The sequence below is a fragment of the Punica granatum genome, chromosome 8 (genome assembly GCF_007655135.1).
Source record: "Punica granatum isolate Tunisia-2019 chromosome 8, ASM765513v2, whole genome shotgun sequence".
In the NCBI taxonomy this organism is placed as follows: Eukaryota; Viridiplantae; Streptophyta; class Magnoliopsida; order Myrtales; family Lythraceae; genus Punica; species Punica granatum.
In genome coordinates this window covers 10,687,305-10,709,797 of record NC_045134.1, presented here as the reverse complement: position 1 = coordinate 10,709,797, position 22,493 = coordinate 10,687,305, and the positions used below count along the sequence as shown (strand labels likewise).

Below are 22,493 nucleotides of genomic sequence, written 5' to 3'. Positions count from 1 at the left end.
TTATGCATATAATTTTTATTTTTTTATTAAAGCTACTGTAATACCACAATAAAATATAAGATTTCTTGCCACGAAAATAGAGAATAATTTATTACGGATCTTGTCAAAATAAGCTCGTCCTAATAAGTGTATCATAATAAAATAACGTTTGATCACAATATCTTATACAACTTATGGTGATAAAATTATTTTCCCATATAATGTGTGTATATATATATATATGTTAGTTATTATGGGAATACTTGGTTTGTAACGTTTACACAATATTGAAGATATGTGTATACATATAAATATATATGTGTCTACATACATATTAAGTATGTGTATTATGAGACTTTACTTACTGTAATTTAACATTCTTATCACAATATACAAGTTAAGCATGTATATACATGCATATTAAGTTATATACATATATGTTAGTTATTATGGAAATACTTAATTTTCGGGGCTCTCACAATATTAAAAATTTGTGTATACATATAAGTATATATGTATCTACATACATATTAAGTATATACATTATGGACTTTATTTAATGTAATTTAATATTCTTATCACAATATACTTTTCTTGTAATAAATTTCTTTCTTAGCAATAGAATTTGTCACTACATATAAAATTTCTTGTAGTGTACGATTTTATCAAAAAGAAAATGTTTCAATTATAATGCTCATCTTTTAAAATATTCAAGTACAAATCTGAATAGAATAAAACACTCGTGCATCGCCCGGGTTAGTAGGCTAGTATATAATGGTGACTCTAGAGCTGAGTAAATTGAATGATGCGGATTAATGTGAAAATAAAGATATTGGGATAGAGTTGATAGAGATAACGGAGAATTAATAATGAGGGATTGTGGGAAAATGCAAAATATTTAAATTGATAAAGAGAAAAAAATAGGAATTAATGGTGTGAAATTAATTTGGTAGGACTTGACTAATTAGTGCAAATGAGAGAGAATGAATTAAATTTATTAGGAACCAAGGAAATTATAAGGGGTCTCATTTAATATGGGTGCATATATATAATTGTAAATAAAATATTGAAACTTGGGGGCCTCATTTATTACGGGCATCATATATTATATGCCTTATGAACCTCAAGCAATAGTCTCCCCGGACTTATGCTTGGGCAAACCCTGCTGCCGACATGGGATTGCCTAGTAAGTGTGTCCCACATGTTCAGACGAGGCAACTCATACATAGACTGGATAACTCAAAAATTATTGGAGCTTGGTTGGGGTGTCCATTTCTTCACTATCATCTGGAAGGCATTAGCAGCCCTCCTATTTGGCAATGTCATTTGTCAATTGTGGACTTTTCCGATGTTGTTTTATTATTATTTTTCACAGTGATATGCATGACGACACCATCGCTCCATAAAAGAGACACTAGCCTACTACCCGTGCGATGTATGAGATTTTCACATATTTATTCTATTCATATTTGTACTAATATATTTTTAAAAACAATTATGATAAGTTCAAATTTAGTATCTTTAACAAAAAATTAAAAATTACATGTAAATCAAGTTAAAAAATTAACATATGGAAAATACAGTTATGACAAAATGTTTTCTTACCAAGTAACGCATCCAATGAATAAGGCAGTATTTTCAATTTATAATCAAACATGTTTGTTTAGTTTTATTTTCATTCTTTTTTATGAAATAAACTCTTCTAAAATGAATCTCTTTCGGTCAATGTTACTATGCAATAATATTTATAGATATGTAACTTCTAAACATTTAGAAATACCTACGAATATTATAATTAAAATTGCAATTAATATTCAAATAACGTCTTATCTGTAATATTAAAAAATTATTAATGTTATAGTTTGTGTATAATGATAAAGACAAAATAAAACGAATGATAATGCATATAAATTCCATCATTATTACATTATAGATGGAAATATATATATATATATATATTATACTTAAATTGCTATAATATAAATAAGTGCAATAAAACACAAATGTAATTTCTGTTTAAAATATTTTAGAGCATAAACTTCTATTATAAAAATTTATATTTATTTGGTGTATAAAAAAATTTTAAATTTTGTAATATGAATCATTTTATAAGATAATGAATAAGAATTGATTAACTAATTATATTGATATATTGAATTAATTATTTACAAATGAATTAATATCTAGAAAATAATTTACACAGAAGTTGAATTATATTATAAAAAATAAAATTACTTATTTATATTAGAGAATTTAAAGCATAATTAACGTACAAATTCTTCTTTACATTATGTATTATAGATGGAAAGCAAGGCAGCTTTGAGTAATTACGACAGAGGTTATTATTATAGAATTGTCAATAAGAAGGGACACCAAGCAATTGGAGAAAGATCAATTTCATCTCATATACCTTTCCAGTTCCCAGCAAAGACTAAATGTTGTACAGTAGAGCAAGAATCTATATCTATATAAAATAATAAAAGCCAAAGCGACGAGTAGGAATGTTTCACATAGGATGAAGTATGTCTTCAGTTGCGAGACTTTTCAAGTCATCACCAAGGAGGACATGATATTGACGTAATATGGTGCTATCACCTTGCCTCTAGAAGTCAAAAGGACTTGAACTTATGAAAAATTATAAGTTACATATTATGATTATATTTATAATAGATTAAATTTGATTATTGAGGACTTAATGGAGTGTCGTTTCGAGAGAAAGAATCCAATTTTGGCTCTACAGTCTTTACATGGCGGAAAATTTGAGTAGGAAAGTTCATCATTTACCCTGAGCAGAAACTATGAAAGTGTTCTTTTGGAATGATAGGCTCTATAGTTTCGGATATGGAGGGAAATTTGAGGGGAAAAAAAGGTTCTTCATCAACTGTCATGATTAGAAATTACGAAGTTGTAATCTTGAATGCATAAGACTCCCCATCATCTTGAGGTAATCATATTATTATATATAGAGAGGTAGATGATCCTATTTTAATTAGAGACCATAAATTTTTGTTTAGATGGCTCATGAACTATATCTATATCTATTTTTTAATAAAGATACAATGATGTAATCTGGTATATTGTTTATTGTTATTTTATTGGACGAATGAAATAATATATATATATATATATATATATATTGTATAATGAGAAACATGATTTTGGGTGAACGCAGTTTTTTTTTTTTGGTTTGCTGCAATTGCTCTTCTTCTTCTTTCTGAGTCGTGACACGGATTCACAATTGTGAGACGGTGTATTTTTTTTCCTCCATATGTCAACTCTAGTATCTGAAAATACAATGAATTTCTACTAATTCGGTTCGAATAAGATCTCATCCGACTAAGGTCAAAGCTCATCGGATTGTGAATCTTTTCCATTTGTAAGACTCAGATCCGAGACTTTAATTAGAGGGAATAATCGCCGAATCACTGAATCAATACGTGACAAATAAGACCCTGTCGAGTGTCACGACCCGAAATCTCGGCAGAACTTTCCCTAAATTTCATCGATATCCATTATCACATGAACTATTAACATAAAAACCTGCTTTCCATAACTTCCAAAAACACACCAATCCAGCAAGCTCTCTCACGCACACAGATATATATATATATATATATATATTCCAGTAGAACTACATCATTAAACCAACTAACAAAATATTCAGATCGTAACATTTTCAATACATTTTATACAAAAAGAATACTTATCCAATAACTAAGGTTCCTACCTAGTCCTCCAAGCTTATCTTGATGTACAAAAAATTCTTCTGTGTTGCTAGTCTAGCTCCTAACTCATCTGAAAAAATATACGTAAGGTGTGAGCGCATCTAAGTGAGTACTAAATTCTAGAGTAAAATAAAACTATATGAAGTAATAAATATATTTTTAAACGACCAAGTGTTCATATAGATAATACTAGCATTCCCAAGTCAGTCATTTAATTTGCCGACAAAGCATATTATAAAATACATACAAATAACTACTAAATTCATTCTTAAATAATCAATTTTCTTTATAACCATATAATAATATTATAATTAATCATTAACTCAGCACCACTTAACACTCATACACTGACTCCATCAAGCTCTAACAATAACACGGCTTTCACTGAATACCTTCAGACAACCTCAACAATCATCACATTTATAGCAATCAGATCACACAAACAATATACAGTACAATCAATCAATATAGCTATAGGATTGCATTTTCTCGCAACAAAGTTGTGACGGTACAGTGACCTTGCACTCATATCCATAAATTCCTCATTTCATTTCTCATAAGTGGGGGCTACCCATTTTCCTCCGACAATAAGAGTCTAGGCGTCCATTTTATATTCCGCCGGATCACCGGTCTAGACGTCCTTTTTCATATCCCACCGGATCACCGGTGTAGGCGTCCCTTTTTGTATCCCGCGGGATCAGCGGTCTAAACATTCATTTTATATCCCGTCGGATCAGCGGTTTAAGTGTCCCTTTTTGTATCCCGCCGGATCAGCGGTCTAAGCGTCCATTTTTGTATCTCGCCGGATTAACGGTCTAAGCGTCCATTTTATATCCCGCCGGATCAGCGGTCTAGGCGTCCCTTTTTATATCCCGCCGGTTCAGCGGTCTAGGCATCCCTTTTTATATCCCGCCGGATTAATAGTCCCATGGAAATATATATATATATATATATATATATATTTTTTTTTTTTTTTTTTTTTGTTGCTCCCTTACGTAAATCTTCCAGATGTACATATACAGAATGTAAAGAATGATATTGTTTTGTTAATCTATCAACTGAACAGCGGCGATGGCAGGAATCTTTTCCCTCAGTTTCTGTGTGAGAGCGACACGAACTGTCATAACCCCTGCTGCAGGGCCACTCAATCTAACCTTGATGACGTAATCATCGATCTGAACCAGCTCGAGCACTCCCCCTCCCGTGCCTGCAAGATATGGTCGTATCTCGGAAAGAACCTGAAATGCCATAAACGTACTTGCAACCTCAGCAAAAATGAACTATTATTTTCTACAAACCCATCACTGAAAGATGATTCCATCTCTGACAATTGATTTTCGTAGAAACTTACACTATTCGTTGACAGAACTTAGAATCAATGGGATCTAAAACCGATATAATTAGTACACAGAAGCAGGGGATTCTTAAAGTGCTCAAAACCAAAACCACGACCCGGTAAATGTTGAGCTACTGCTTCTCGTGAACGATTTCGTGGCTGGAATGTGCCAAATGTATGCCAAGAACCGATCATATTGAATGGGAGAGACTTAAGACATGTCTTTTTTTTTTTTGTGCTTACCTTTTCAATGTTCTCTTCATTCAGCTCTAACCCAGTTTCAGTGTCCACGATCTGCTCTACAGCCATGATTTCAGGTATTTTATCCCGAAGCCGAGTTTCAATTCCCATTTTCAGGGTCATCGTGGAGCTTGGGCACGACCCGCACGCTCCCTGGAGCTTCAGCACCACGATAAGGCCGTCTATCTCATGGAGTGCCACGTTTCCCCCGTCCGCCATCAAGCCCGGCCTCACCTCGTGCAGAACCTTTTCCACATTCTCTTCAGTTAGTGGGAGCACGCAGCTTGGCGAGAATAAAACCCCTAGCACATTCAAGAACAATGCCATAAGCCATCTGCCGCAATATTACAATCAACCAAATCACAGCATCCGAAAGTAAACCGAGCAGGTGTTTTATCATCATGGCAAACCCCAGATAATAATCAGTGTGTATGTTAGGCTTTAACATGTTGTAACAATCGAAAGGTGCAGAGAGGTAGACAAGTAGACACTGCTAAAACATTGGGGAGAATGAATTCTGAATGAAGCAATTACCTGCCCGATGCCTCCGGGAATTGCTCACGTTATCATATCCCAAAAGGAGCTGCCTTCGAAATTGACCCCCGAGGAAAGAGCTCTGTCTTGAAGAAACACCTCTCGAATCTACAATCACTCTCTAACATATGAGAAAAAGTAAGCATCGCCCGCAACAAACCATAAACATTATTTTCCCAACAGTACAACTTAAAGAAGCACGGCACGAGGACACAAATGGAACAAGAACTAAGGAGAAAAAAAAAAAACTGTTCTCTGTTACCTTGTGCAGGGGTGGCTGGCACGCCATTTCAGATGTCGATATCGATGAAGTTGCGGTGAATTTGAGCCCATGGGTTTGGGCAGAGAACATACCCATTTCTGCCGTTTTTCTTTCCTTTCTTTTCTTTCCAAGATCAATTGAACTTGAAGAACAAAGCCATGGAATCAAGAAACTGGAACTGCCCCACCAATCACAAGAACATGGGCAGCTGAATAGCGACAAATGGTGTCTTACTTGTATCTCTGTTGTCTGAAAAATGTTTCCCGGTTGTTGCAGCTGTACAAGAAGCAGAAGAACACTGAGAATTTGGTGGTGATGATGATAACTGAAAATCTGCCACAAGATATTTGAACCCTTCAATAGTTATGGATAGCAATATAATCTCAAGTCTCTGGTAGGCCACGTTGGCACTTACTGCAGATCATGAACAACTGATTTGGGCCTGACGGGCTGTCGGGCTCGAGAGCTTGTGTGCCTGGAAAATGATTTAGGCCCATAAAGTTAAGAGTTCGAGACCCTGAATTCGGCTTGACCGTGCTCTAGGCGGGCTCAGAGGACTCATTAAACGCCTAGGGCCTGATCCGAAATGGCCCGAACCAAAAATTCCGAATTTGGCCTGACCCGATATGGGCCGAACAGAAAATGCAGAATTTTTGGGAATTTTGGAAGTAGAGTTTCTGTATTATCTCCATTATTAGCTAACTTCTGGTTTTGCTATACTATCTATATCAAATCTTCATCATTATTTTCCCCCCTTTTCTGGCTCAGCCTAAACCACCATTTGCTCAAATAATTATGCAATGTTTGGTGTTCGAGATGCATATTGCCGTATTACTTAGTGACATCGTTAGGAAGCATATCGATCTCCTTATCATTGCTCGGCAATATCAGAGCACATAATAATCGTGCTGCAATTGTCTGAAGACATGTCAAAGCAACTCATCCAGAGCTTCACTTTGTTTTTATTATGGGGTGATCAAAATATTGATGAAACCTTATTGGTGCAAATTACAAGGAATGTTTCGTAACCGTCAGAACTAAAACAAATCCCAAAACCATAGACTTATAGAAAGTGCTCTACGGTTCCGAAATTATTTTGACTTCATAGACTTCTCCTTATCTAGTTTGGACGGCTACAGTCGATTCGAATCTCCCCCTTGCGACCAGTCAAGACCCCAACCCTGCCAAGCTTGGTCATGGCAGTCTTGAAGGCCTCTCTAAAGGCGTTGTTGTTTGAAGCGAAGAAGTTCACGGTGGACCTGGACTTTGTGTCCGTGAAGAGCACCTGGTCGGAGCTGAAAAGTCCCATCCCATTTTGAAGGTTCTTGAAGTAGGTATTGTCAAAGGTCCGAGGCGTCATGGGGTCCATGTTGATCGCTATCCTGGGGTCCACATTTCTGGGGCACGACTGCCTCAACTGCCTTGCGTATGAGGGATTGAGGGTCGGATCGATCGGGTGCGTCCGGTTGAAGTTGTAGATCCTTTTAGAGAACTTGCTGCAGTGAGAAAACCCGAGAGTATGCCCCCCTACATAATGGAAAGTTGTAGCAGGAGAATGCTAGGATTAGCGACGTCTTCTGACATATTATTCGAACATTTTATGCATTGATATTTATACGTACATTGATGATAAGACCAATTGTACAAACACTCCTTTACTTCATATGCTATGATGCATCCTTGATTTTCTATGTACCTGATAGCGCCATCATGTCGGTTTGGGAAAGACCATGTTTGGCGAAGATGGCGTTGAGCTGGACAAGGTTGAAAGAGGGCTGGGGTAGGCTATGCTGGACACTGGCTTTCGTCGATATCCTCCCATCCCGCCTTCCCAACTCCACCGAGTAAAATGGGCCCCCCGTCTGCAATATCAGAACAATTTCAAAGCTTTCAGATAAGTTTAACTGCAATGATCAGTTCGAACCTCCACTGGAGTTAACATTTTAGAGACTTACGAGGGACACGACTTCTCTAGTTGCCAGGGCAAGGATGTCAGCGCAGGAGACTTTGTTTCGGCACCGAGGGTTGCTGTCGACTGCTGCCTTGGCTTTGATTACTGTGTCAAACCCGTCTCCTGCAAGTGACAGGTCATCGGGGTGGTCCTTCTCGGCATTGTTATTGGGTGATGCGAGCAACACCGATGCATCACATCCCTACAGAGACTCGAAAAGAAAGGAATAGTCTGTTGATAAATCGCATTAATTGGTCCACATGTTCCTCTTTCGATCAATTTTGTGTCAGCTTTCATTTTATGGAAAAGTAAACGAAGATAACATCAAAAAAGCAATCAAACACGAATTTCTCATGGGCCTAGTGCTGCTTTCGTATTTTTTCGGAAAACTGATTTCAATCATTTGGAAAGCTGACAAACTTCAAAATTGCTGTTCTTCCCGTGAGACAAGGACAGAAATTCCATTTCCTGAGAAATGACTGTTCTTTCAAATCGAGATTTTTGAGAACACTGAACAACTTCCTCGAAAACAGACAAATGGAAAGGTTGAATACTTTGTGGAATAATCGTTTCCAAAATGAAAACAGGAAAGCAGATTCGTTGGAGTTTAAGGACTCGAACTAAGGGATGTTTTGAGGGTGTATAATTTGGAAACGGGCAAGACACCAGCAGGAGGACAACGTCGAATTCTTCTGCAGCATAAAGGAAAGTTGATGACGGAAAAGTTCACCGACCCTGACGAAGCAGTCATGGAAGAAGAGGCGGAGGGTCGCTGGGGCAGTGACGAAAGTCTGCTGGAACTTCTTGGTGACTGCAGATCGGACCAAAGACTCGACATTGGGGCAAGTGTTCCGGTAGAAGTTAGTCCTCAGCTGCTGAGCAGAGGCAGGGCCCGTCAGGAGGAAGCTGACAGCAAGAATAAAGGACAGAGCTCTGCAAGCTTCCATGGCTGCTCTCTTCTTCTTATTCCTCTTGTCCCGTTAGCCAATCTATTTATAGAAGGCGTGTGTATAATGTACATATTTAAATATTGGGAATGCAAAGATATTCTAATGCAAACTATACATGGGAGAAATGTCCTATCCGAGCGCTCGGACGTGTTATTCCAGATCATCACTACTGCACATGTGATTAATCCGGTTTCGCATCATGAATATAACACTGGCAACATTCTGGAAAACTAAAGGGCGCGTATGCTATGAAGTGATGGAAAGTTACGGAAAAGTGAATCGGCATATCATACCAGCCCAATCTTGCAGCAATTTTGTGCTCGCTGTTTATTCTTTGCAATCTTAATTTGGTACCGAAATTAATCAGGTAAGTTGTTTGTGCGGTATGTACAGATGGTAGCAAATCGAAATGGTCTTGGTATATAAAAACCTTGTTTGAGCTATACATAGGAATACAAATATACTTGAAATACGGATACACAACGAGTTGTAGTTAATTAGATGATCCTTTTTCGACACATTTTATGAGATAATCACAACTAAAGTTACAAGTTCATTACTGATCGTAATAATTCTATTGATTCTTTGTCCCATGTTACTCGTAGGAAACTCTAATGACTTGTTTGGATGGAAGGAGAGTCATTCCCAGGACTACATAGAAAATCTCTTTGCCTGAACCGAAGACGGTATATTCTATTTGCATCAATTAACTATAAGTGTTCCGGGAATAGTACTCTTGATCATTTTTCTCCATTTTTCACTGAAACAAATCGCGAAGAATCATTTAAGATTTTCTCCTCTTTTTTTCCCTAATTCACTTTGCTTCATTGTCTATTTCAAGAAAAATGACCAGCTAATTAAGTCACAAAGATAAGCACTAATCTCTTCTGGTGATTTCCTTTGTTTCCCTGAATTAAGTCTAGCTAGCTAATTGGTGGAATATGCTTGATTGGGGCTAAAGCTGACCAGTTAGACTGTAATTAATTGAGATTGAGGGTTGATGGTGGAGGCGAATTTTGGGGGTATTGTATATAGAAAATATAATGAGAAATATTTAATATACACGCAAGAGGTTGTGTCGTGTTCATGGAGGATAAAATAATTGGGGGCATAATATATGTGCAATTAGATTATGACTTGTGCAAGATGATCACTAGTCCTTTTCGGAACTACTGTAATGTGAGTGTGCATGCACTTCTTCTCCCCCTAATATAGTAGGATCACATGCATAGATACGTACATATATATATATATATGTATGTATATATTAGAGTTATTGTTTATTATTTCATATTTATACGCTTGCAAAAAATATTTCGGAGCAACAATGGATCATAAGCTCCATCTGATGGTATCTTTGTCTCTAACCTTGTAAGTTGGGTACCGTAATTTAAACTCGTCGCAGTGATTTACATGAATAATAAATGAGTGGTACTGCATAAATGAAGCAAAATGCATAATTTCTTTTTATTCCAAAGTAAATTTTTTTCTTTGTAAAAGTACATTATTTTAGTGCCTATGTAGTGCCTGGGTGAAACTCCTTTTCACAGGTATTAATCAAAATCATCACTTACAAAAGATATGTAGAAATATTGAAATTTTGTGTACATAATGATATTGTAGATCTCAAAAGAGAAAAATAGAAAGATAAAAATTCAAACGAAATGACAGACTAACAGTGGCTAAAGTAGAGGTAGGATGTACGGCCGAATTGCCAAAAAAAAAATTTAAGTATTAAGAGAAGATAAAAAGAAGATTAAATTAACTATGGGCCTGACAAATGCCGCTATGGATAATACCGGCGGGGCCAAGCGCCGGAGGCTCGGGACTGTGCCAGGAGGGGCAGTTTGGCGGGTGGAAGCGGCAAATTACACGGTGGAGGACGGCGGTAGCATGGAAATGTCCATGATGTTCCTGAAAATACTTTGCAATTTTTACAAGGAGAAATTATCTTCAAAAATTTGTATAGATTTCATAAATTAATCGTACACATTGTGTATTCACTTATTCTTTTTCTAATGAAAAACATAATGCCAAAAAGTACGATAGCTTTGTCTTAACTTATGTTCTGCTTCTGCCTATAGGGTTGAAATGCAGTAATTTTATATTATGAAAAATTATTAATACAATTAAATTTTTTTTCTATTACAAAGAAGATCAAAAACCTAATATAATGATAGAGAAATCCTAAATAACTAATAAAGGGATATAACTAATATCGAATAGATAATCTCACTAGGTATCCAACTCACGATCTCTAGATTAATAGATTAGAGCGCGCGTCACTGGATTATATCCTTTTTTATATTAATTTAAGTTTTTAATTTGTTGTATTCGAATTGCGGATGGATGCCCCTAGCAAAAGCTTCCCCGGAACAAGATAAATAGAGAAAACTTACATGTGAACACTATGGCCCCACTCCTTTTCCTTTTATATATTTTAATCACATAATTAAACCATCAAACAAGACCCTTTACCCAACTAATCGTAAGTCTTATTTTTTAAGTACGCAATGCTAACGATATTCGACATCTCGAACCCACCCAACCAGAAGATATAATTCAACAACTGAATTGTAACTTCACGATATATGGCGGTACAATCGTTGAAGGATAAATTTGTATTCCGACCTAGGCGCATCGGCGTGGGCATGTTTTGGGTGACACACTTTTAGTATGTACCATTTGACTTGATACGGCAGAATAATTCTATGGTCACAATGCCCTTTTAGGCATCATGTTACTCACTCGCTTCGGCTAAAGCTAATTTTTGTGCCTCAGCATCGGCCATATCTATTGCACGCGGTGAGGGAGTTCAGCTAAAGCGGTCTATGTGATTTCGATATCAAGGGGATGTCGAGTCCCTTAATTGTTCCATATGTAACAGAGATTGATGGGCCGAAAGATAAGTAGATGTGCTCTTTTGCTAAATGGATGATGAGGTTATCATCGGAATTTTTTTTTTGGGTAACAACAAAGGAATATAAAAATAGGTCGATATAATTGAAAAAATAAAAATAAAGGGATAAGATAAATCTCAATAAAGAGAATCCTTTTCGAGGTAATCCGTGATATATTTATCTATGGATGTACGTGCCTAAATGTTGGTCTTAGTAATTTGTTTGTCTCTCGATCTGAAACTCGACAAGTGGATATCATTAACAAATAACAAAAGCTTACAGCTAATTGATGATTAATAAAATCTCTTTCAACGTCCCAATTCCCTACAGGTAGAAGCGTACCTTTGCAAACATGCCAATGCATGTCATGTAGCGACGTCAATTATTAATTTGTCTGTTCTATAACCCTCGATAATATTCCTTTGACATCTATGCCAGTACATTGATTAAATTAATACAAATAAGATGAATCAACCATTATCAAACAAAAACATTTATAAATATGTTCATTATTATATATATTATACTGATTTGACTTTAGCGTAATGCATATAATACGTAAAAAATCACATGGGCTGATGACACGACAAATACAACTACCATGCATGTTCATGCGACACAAACTACTATTTGAACTATTTATTGGGTTACGAGTTGAACCTCTCTTAAAAAGGCCGAAGAAACCGAACTATGACCCTTTAGACATGAATTGGGGCATCGTCAGTCTCTTGTTATTGTATATGTTGCCACCGATACAGCACCAACAAGCGGTGTCGACTGTTCACATGCATATCTATTTTTATAATCCGAATCATCTTGAAATTAAATGATCCCATTTTTCCTTCTATGTGCACTGTTTGAAATTAGTGTCCGATCGCATGAAATGGAGGAGGGTTTCAATTTAAACAGTGGGCGGCATGTGAATCACGATGATCGTCACCAGTTCGATTTGACTTGTAATCAATTTCTTCAGCTTTTTCTATAAAAGAAATCTTTAGCTTTTATTCTCTTGCGCCGCCTATGCAAAGGAAACTTCAATTTGATATTTAATTTAATTTAATTTTATATACTTAATTTAATATAATTCAATTTACCGCTTAACGAAGAAAATTTCAAATTTTTAGAGAAAAAGATATTCCCCCTTGGTGAGGAATATTGATGCGAATTTGGGGTTCTCTGGATAGGAATGTTATGTTCCTCACATGCCTCACCCATTGCAAGAGGTGTCGTGCCAAATTATACACTAACCGTATTTTATATATATATATAGTTGAAAAAGAAAAAGAAGAGCTGTATTATTCACAACTCGGTTTGTAATAATATCGATCGGTCAAACATTAAAACACAGTTGTTTATGTGCTGACATTCGATTGATGTCTATGCTCATCTTTTTCTTTTTTCTTTTTTTTTTATATCGCTATTCGAATTCACATAGAGAGTTACGTACTAATGTTGAACTGACCTTTATGAGCTTGTTTAGTTCGCGGGCAGGAGATTATGAAGAGGTAGGACAATTACAGAGTTTCTAATACACAATCATAATCCTCCATCTCCTGTGATCCAAACAAGTTCTGAGAAAATTTAATTAGATTACATACAGCATGGATCAATTTTCACAGTACAACCATGAAACGCAAACGAGTCTCCTAGAAAAGGAATGTTGGAATATCTCTAGTTGGGGTCCAGCCGGTTATTATTATTATTTTTTTCAATTACAATGAAAGAAATTTAGTATAATAAAATAGAAATCCTAATAACTAATAAAGGGGCACGAGTAGTCCTATTGAATATCGAATATGGAACATCTTGATTATCAGGCAAGAGTATACGTTACCGCGCTACACTCTATTTTTCATGCCGGTTAAATTTTTAATAATTGATCCATATGATCCAATCCTGAAAGTTAGATTAGAAAAGAAATCTGTTCGATATTTTCATACTGGTCAATTGGCATATTTTAATCAAAGCCTACAAAAAAAAATCATTTGATCAAGATCATCATGAATTAAGATTCCAAACAACAAAATGAATCATGTTGTTTTCCCAAAATTAGGTAATTTTTTATATTCTCTTCCTTTTATTTATATAATTTGTGTTTTAGAGAGTACGATATAACTTGATTATGTATACCTTTTTTTTCTAGGGAAAATTACACAAAAAAACCTAAATTTTGTAAAATGTCTCAATTTTGTCATAAATTTTGTTTTGTAACAAAACAAACCATAAGTTTTCTAAATTGTCTAAAAAATGACTTTCGTTATAAATTCCGTCAGTTTTGCATACGTGGACTGTTAACTTCAGACATAAATTAATAAACAAATAAGATAAGATTAAATAAAAAAAATTCCAATTTTGAAAAAAATCTCAATTTCATCATAAATTTGGTATGTAATGAAAAAAACTATATGGTTATCAGATGATGTGTAAACTTTGTGGGTCCCGTGAAATCCACGTAAGCAAATAGGCGGCAAACTTAACAGAATGCTAACGGGAGGTCAAATGTGAGACGATTCTCAAAACATGCGACTTTTTTTTGTTATAAAACAAAATTTAGGACAAAACTAAGACGTTTTACAAAATTTAGGTTTTTTAGTGTGATTTGTCCTTTTTTTCTAAATCTTTTTAAAATTTATATATAGTTTTCCTCTTTTATTCACTAAAAATATTGATATGATAACTTATTCATAAAAAAGATTGATAAATGTTTTAATTTAAAATTATTATTAACTTTTATTTCTTATTTTATATTCGTAAATTCAGTTCTTCATGGTAAATTTTTTATCTACAAATACGTAAGGACTAAAAACCTAGTAGAAAGATATTTTGTTTCTCATTGCTTTCCTTTTGTAAACAGTAAAGTAAGCTATATATGGGGAGAACACCCACCCCCTAACAATTGAAAAAATAAATAAGTAAATTCACCTTTTAAAAAAAAACTATTTCAGATATACTTGGGCCGAGCTGGGTCATTTCTAGAATGGGCCTTAATATGAGCTGGGCCTGACAGAGTTAATAAGGCCTGAATTACTTTTATGTCTATGCAAAGCCGATGTATATATGCGTGTGAAATTTTGCTTTTCAACTCGCAATCTCAAAGCTATACATGGTGATGTTGTGCGGTGGTTATTATCTATGTTCAGTAGTCTCAGACATTTATTTTGTCTCTGAAGTTTACTTTATCTTTCTAATACTATGAATTCCATCCACAGAGGTTATGCATTTATCGACTAAGGCGTGAAAATTTCAAAACGTATTGTGCACTCATCGCTGTTGCCCTTATTAATCATGGATGAACCGGGTCGATTTAGGAAAAGTCGGCAGTAACTTTCCATTAGATAATATCTTTTGCGCGGAACATTTCTACAAACATTGCATGTATCCATCCTCGAGAATTGACATTTGGGCGGAACATTTCTACCTCAGTTTCTTCCTACCAACGAAAGGGAAAAGGAACAGAAACAAAGAGAGACATCTCTCAACTTGTTGGGATCGATAGTGTATTGGGACCAATTTGTAAGGATCGAAAGGGATCTAACTCATGATAATCTCGACAAAACCATTAAAAGGAGATAAGAGAAGAGAAGCTTGCACAATCTTGGACATAGTTCAGGCCAGCTATGTGCAAACCATACGTCCACTAGCAAAGGAGGTTTGCCAATTCTTCTTTTACTTTGAGCGATGAAGCCATGGAGTACATAGTGTTTTCCCAAACCCCAGTTACAATGTTCTCTCTGGATAATCTCTCATTCACTCTCACCCCTTATATAATCTTATACAAGAAGAAAAGAATCGGGGAAAGTAAATTCCATACATGAAAGAAATCAACTGAGCAAGAAAATAACACACTAGCCAAATCCGTTGTGATTATGCTAGATTTCGCTCAGACATTTTGCTACTTTATGCAATCAACTGCGTGAGCTATTACATTCTACTGTATGTGGCTTTTGTCTTCAGCCTATTGAAATTGCAATTGGTTGTCTGTAGTATTGCAATCAACTGTCCTCAGTTTAGGTCTTTCCTATTGTCTTGAAGTCTTGGGATGAGAATTCGAGCCACACTCATCAAATCTCCACCTTAACTTGAATTCTCCAATACTCCATAAATGATATGCCTCCTTTGCCAAAAGGCCCCGATGACCTAAGTCAATCTTTGCGGGATTCCAACCAAGTCTGGGCAATGCTCGAATTTCGAAACAGGAAGACTCTTTATCATCATGTCTGCGGGATTCTCAAGAGTGTTGATCTTCTCCACTCGAACATCTCCAGTGGCTCGGGGTGTATATTTTCTATTTTTATAATCTGAAAATTTTCATCTTGAATTATAAGAGGCCTTTTGCCTTTTTTGCCGTGTTTGAAATTAGGGCCCAATTGCATGAAATGGAAAAAGAAGGGCTGTGATTTCGATTACAAGGGATGCCTGTATGTCTAATACAATGAAGTAGAAATCCTAATAGCTAATAAATGGGCACGGGTAATCACACTGGGTATTGAATCTGAAACCTCTTGATTACCAGGCGAGAGTCTGCACTACACTCGCTTTTGATAAAAAATTATAAAAAAACATTGCTATTGCAATTCCAAGGATCAAGTATTTAAGGTTAATTTTCCTTCCAACAAGTACGCTTCCTAAGACTCGAACTTATGCTCTTCTCCTTATTACGGGAGTTGAATCTGCTCAACCATTACTTTGTTGGTAAGAGCTATGCATTTAAGCAAGGCAGCATGGGCATCAAAATGATCATCACCTGTTTGGTTTGAGTTGCAGTCGGTTTCTTTAATTAGCGTTTTATTCTCTGGCGTCACCTGTGTAGAGGAAACTTTAGTAGAATATGATTTAATCTATATATTGTGAAAATGAATCACGAAGTCAATCCTCACGCCGCCACATCATAAAAAAAAAGAAGAAGAAACGGAGCTCACTTGCTTTGCTACGCTATTATTTATGTTTTAACAAATTTCATTAAGCATAGTAGAATATATATATTACCTGCATATAGCATAATATATACAAGAAAACAAAATTTGCAGTAGACTACATACATTAATTATTTTTCAGGAAATTTTAAATTGTAGCAATTTATATATATAACCTGCACGAGTTTAACAAAGAGAGGCAATGCTATGTTAGTCAATGCAATGTTATATATTATGATGATCGCATTATATCAATATATATATATATATAAGAAATATATTGCAATACTACATTAGTCGGTAAGTCTAAGTGTATTTCTAGAATTATATTATAAGGTAAACTATATTATCTGGAAACGGTGCCTGTGTATACATACATAATATATATGTATGGGTAAATTGCACTGGTAGTCCAAAATGTTTTACAAATGTTTCATTATGGTCCAAAAAGTTTTTTTCGTTACATGATGGTACAAAATGTTACAAAATTGTTTCATGATAGTACAAACCGCTAATTGGCCATAACGTCGTTAACATTTTGCTGACGTGGCGCATCCTATGTGTCACTTTTGTTACGTGAAACCAATCATAGTGCGCTACGTCATTTAAGAGAAAATAAAATTTTAAAAATAATAAAAATACAAAAAAATAGTAAAAATTTAGAAAAAAATATAAATATATAAATATATTTTTTAAAATATATTTTTTATTTTTATAAATAATTATAAATAATTTTATAAAAAATTAAAATTTAATATTAAAATTATTTTAATTTAAAATAATAAAAATTATCTTAAATTTTAAATTTTAATTTTAAATTAAAAGTTTAAAATTATTTTTAAAAGTTTTTAAAATTTAAAAAAAAAATTTTTCTTTTTAGAATTCTTTTTAAAAGTTGTAAATTTTTAAATTTTTAGAATTATTTAAAATTTTTCGGCCACGTCAGTAAGGATGTAACACATAGTAGCCACGTCAGCGTCGGTTTGACGGCATCAAGTTCGAGTTGACGGTTTGTATCATCATGAAACAACTTTGAAACATTTTGTACCATCATGCAACGAAAAAAACTTTTTGGACCATAATGAAACATTTATAAAACATTTTGGACTACCAGTGCAATTTACCATATATATATATATATACATATTAACTATAAAATCCATACTCCAAGTGGCCCCAAATTCACCCGCAAACAAAAATCCCTACGACATGTAAATATTCTTGCCTATCCTCCAAGCTTTATGCAAAGGTTCTTCTTTACCTTACAAGTTTTATTAGTTATTTATTATAAGCTATCTTATTAATGTTATTTTGATGAGTATTAGCATATTTACTTAAAAGAGTAGTTAAGTGGGTTTAATTTTTTTATAGATAATATATTTTGTTCGATTGAAAATTGCTATGGTTAGCTTTATACTGTTTGATGAACAAATCAGGGAAGGTTGATGGAGATTAGTATTAGCTAATCATAAAAAGAAGGCCATGTCCATCACGGTATACATCGATTTTTATATATTCAATTTTCTTTTTATAGTTTTCAGAATATTTCTCTAAATATTAATTACTTTTTGCCCAATTTATACAGTTTTATGATTTCTCTAGAAAATTCTTGGAACAAAGAATTTGTAATACAACTTAAGTCTTTTCCATCACTCTCCATTGTAAATTTTGTATTTTAGTTGTCAATAATTCTTTTCCTAATTCAAAAATGATATACAATATAAACTTTGTGTTAATCTAATCTTACATGATTAATTTTGAATATTATTTTTCATATTTACTATATATTTTATATTTATATAATCTTATACTAGGTACTATTAGATAAATCCTTGAATTATTATATTTCCATATATATTTTATTTTCACCACATGTTAGTTATACATGAAAATTATATGCTAATTCATCTATGAGGAAAGTATACTTTCTAATTGTTTTTCTCTCCCAAGATAATTATCTTAAATAGTACGGCAAATTATACAAAAAAAATCTAAATTTCGTAAAACGTCTCAGTTTTTCCTAAATTTTGTTTTGTAACAAAAGAAACTACATGTTTTGAGAATCGTCTCAGATTTGACATTCCATTACCATTCTGTTAAGTTTTCCGTCTATTTGCTTACGTGGACTTCGCGGGACCCACAAAATTTACACATCATCTTATCATCCTCTCTTTTCTTTAAAAAAAATAATCTAAATTTTCATAAAAGTCTTAGTTTTGTTTCAAATTTTGATTTGTAATTTAAAAAAAATACATATTTCAAAAATTTCTCAGAAATGGTCCTTAACAGGAGATGCTAACCGGGGCCGACTTTAGGAGCAAAAACATATGGTTTTTTTCATTACAAACAAAATTTATGATGAAATTGAGACTTTTTTGAAAATTTGAATTTTTTTTATTTATCCTATCTCATTTGTTTATTGATTTATGTCTGAAGTTAACAGTCCACGTATGTAAAATTGACAGAATTTATAACGGAGGTTATTTTTAAAATAATTTAGAAAACTTATGGTTTGTTTTGTTACAAAACAAAATTTATGACAAAACTGAAACGTTTTACAAAATTTAGGTTTTTTTTGTGTAATTTGCCCTAAATAGTATGTATGCCTTTAATATCGAGAAAAGATATATTCATGTATATATGACTTATATATAATCTATGTCATTGAGTATTTAAGAAATATACTTTGCATCTCAAATTATATATATATATATATGTATATTAAAAATTAAACTTAATAATCTAAGATTATATATATATATATATACATATATTAGGTCGACTTTTCATGAAATTTTTAGATTATTATGATACAAATTTAAATTGAAAGAAATAGTACAGAATTAGTTTTTACGTTTTAAATTCTTTTTCTGACTTTTCAACTTATATAAATCTCAATAAACTATTTGTGTATAACAACTACTTCATTACTTGAAGAGTTCTCTTTATAATCAAAAGATTTTGTTTTTGTATAAACAATCTTCAGATAGGTATATATATTATATAAACATTAAGAAAATTGGTGTTCTTTTCGGTAGGAAGAAAATCTTTTTATAGATACTACAATATTTCCTTATTATTTTTACGAATATAATATATATGGCTAATAAATGTAAAGGAAAATGAAGTTTCCCTCACTCAAAAAATTTATAATTTTCTTTCTCTAGTAAAATTTGAGTCTATCTATATTTTTTTTTACTTTATTTTTTATTTGTAGCATATGAAATTTTGAGGTGTTATTTTTCCACTCGATTATCTATAACTGTAAGTATATTCTCTATCTTCTCTTTTCATTATTTTTCAATTTTGTATTAATTTACTTTTATTTAAAAATTAGATCCTCAATCATTTAATTTTCAATTGAAACAATTTCTAAATCAAAATTTTTTTAAAAAAATTTCATAATATATTTATTTTAAATATTACTTTCTATAAAAAAATTGTTAATCATTCCTGCACAATGCCGGGTTTTCATCTTGTTTAATTTAATTTACTGTTGTAATCGTCAAAACTTTATTGATAAAGATAGATTCCCTCTTGGTAAGGAATATTGGTGCGAATTTGGGGTTACGTCGATATAGATGTTATGTTTCTCACATGGCGCACCCATTGCAAGAGGTAATCGTGCCAAGATATCTGTTAATTGTTAGAAAATGAATGAGAATAGCTGTATTTTGCAATTTGGTTTGTAATAATATCGATTGGTCAAACCTTAGATTGGTTGTTTTTACGTGTCGCCTGTCAAAATATTCATGGATTTACATAATGTACACACATCATTGTTTTTTTGTTTTTTTGCCCTTTCGTATTCATGTAAAGCATTACAGACTATTACTGAAAAGGCCACATGGAAATGAGTTAGGATTATGTTTGCGAACATAAAAAATAAATAAATAAACAGAGCTCCAACGAGGTATGTTTGAGTAGCTGCGGTTTTATAAAGATGGAAATAATGTAAATTTGAGATCAGAGGAAATATAAATTGATTCCTTTTTTTCTTAAGCTGTGCACTCTATAGTTTTGAGTTAATCATAAGATTCAGTTAATTGTTCTTATATTGGATTATGAAATTGGAATAAATTAGCTGATTTTTAACACGATAGACTTTAATTTTCACAGTTTTAATTGTATAAAATTGCATTTCTATCCGATTTTATCTTCTTTTTTTTGTTGCCACCTTTGCATCTGTGTTTAACAAAATTAAGTTTTTCTTCGTGAGTTGACTTGTCATGAAAAGCAAATATATAAAACCGTAAAATTCATAGATTTGATTTTTTAGCACAATATTCCATATTTTATTTCTAATCTATCTATATAAGTATTATTATATTATAAGTTTGATAAATTTCAACTAGACCTATAAGTACTTAGACGTATATTCACTCCAAAAGCTTAGTTGATAAGGAGCGGAACCATCACTATCAATTATGTTCTTCAGTTTGTCTCTTTATTTTTCTTGTTGAATATCACCTTTGTGGTCTTGATGCTTTGGATTACTTTTGTAGCATATTGAGGTTTCATCTTTACCACACCAGCTATTTTATGTTCTCGACGATTCCCTTAAATACTTTTTCTTCCATCGACATTTACAGAGATAGTATACATTCTATCTGACCACCAGCAGATTTTAAAATTAACAGAAGGGTCATCATCTTCTTAATTCTTCTTTTTTCTGTTCTCATCGACTCGGGTAAGCCAACAAGTGCGCTGACTCGCTCACTAGTTTTGTACTCAAACAAAAGCTAGGCCACATGTGATGCCAATGAGCTCTCTCTTTCTGCTTCCAATGATGATGTATCGAACGTCCCTGCCCCATATGTCTATGTTTCTCTTGATTTAATTTAGTTTGTATTGGGGTTAGGCCATGCTATTCTACCGAAAAATGTGGAGGGTCACGAACAGAAAACACGGCTTCTCTCCCTCTTGAGATTAAACCATAGTACACAAATATGAGATCTCTATCGAATCCGGTCTCCAACGACCTTAAAATATTTTATTCATTACACCTAAATTCACCATCACAGTCCAACATCAAGCTCTCTTTGAAGCGCAACAGAAATGATCTAGAATCCATAACTTTCTCCGTCTAACCGGACATGTCTCTTTGGCCTAATTTCAGAACTGATGCATGGAAAAGGAGAAAGAAAACTGTATTATTGTGCGGGGAACACCTGATATGACAATCAGAATGAATTACTAAGTTGCTTTAGGTATCTCACGAGGCAAATTTCCATCGCTTAAGTCAGCTAGGTGTCCAAAAAGAAATATTCACTTTATGATAGGGTTTTCTGTTATACCCTTCCTTTTTTTTTTTTTGGTGTCCTAAGTTACCTTATATAGGGCGTCCCCATTTGAAAAAGCGGCCGTTTGGGCCCACCCAGTCAAGGTCAAAGGAATCATGGGCTCAAACGAGATCAGGCTTGATGTATTTGCTAGGTCCAATATTTCGGGCCTGTTTGACTTGAGTGTTGGACCTTGGCTCAAGCCCCATATCATTTGCCCCCTTTTCTTTTTTCTAATTTTGCCTTTTTTTTAATTTCCTCCTCTTTCAGTGTCTTTAAATCCGACGCAGACAAGACGGCGGGTAACTCTATTTACCCATCAGCCTAAATGAACCGACTCGAACCATTCATTGAAAAAAAATTCCACCTTTTTAATTACCTCTTATATTTAGTGTTTTAAATCTGGCTCGAACAAAATATT

The 22,493-nt window shown here is 33.7% G+C and overlaps 2 protein-coding genes across 3 annotated transcripts; both read right to left on the bottom strand.

Moving 5' to 3' along the window:
• Positions 1 to 3,625: 3,625 nt before the first annotated feature.
• On the bottom strand, positions 3,626 to 6,420 carry LOC116215866 (nifU-like protein 3, chloroplastic). 2 transcript variants are annotated; one of them, XM_031551664.1, is made up of 5 exons: positions 6,077 to 6,420; positions 5,815 to 5,935; positions 5,284 to 5,582; positions 4,859 to 4,942; positions 3,626 to 3,774 (listed from the first exon to the last, which is right to left on the bottom strand). In XM_031551664.1, exons 1-5 carry the CDS (start codon positions 6,170 to 6,172, stop codon positions 3,766 to 3,768), a joined length of 609 nt encoding a protein of 202 aa, XP_031407524.1. In that variant the 5' UTR covers positions 6,173 to 6,420; the 3' UTR covers positions 3,626 to 3,765. The 2 variants fall into 2 exon arrangements, with proteins under 2 accessions (XP_031407524.1, XP_031407523.1); XM_031551663.1 differs by lacking the exon at positions 3,626 to 3,774 and having other exon boundaries at positions 3,973 to 4,942.
• A 578-nt stretch (positions 6,421 to 6,998) lies between these two features.
• Positions 6,999 to 8,998, bottom strand: LOC116189616 (peroxidase 16-like). The gene is made up of 4 exons (XM_031519346.1): positions 8,762 to 8,998; positions 8,032 to 8,229; positions 7,773 to 7,938; positions 6,999 to 7,603 (listed from the first exon to the last, which is right to left on the bottom strand). Exons 1-4 carry the CDS (start codon positions 8,972 to 8,974, stop codon positions 7,197 to 7,199), a joined length of 984 nt encoding a protein of 327 aa, XP_031375206.1. The 5' UTR covers positions 8,975 to 8,998; the 3' UTR covers positions 6,999 to 7,196.
• Positions 8,999 to 22,493: the final 13,495 nt, after the last annotated feature.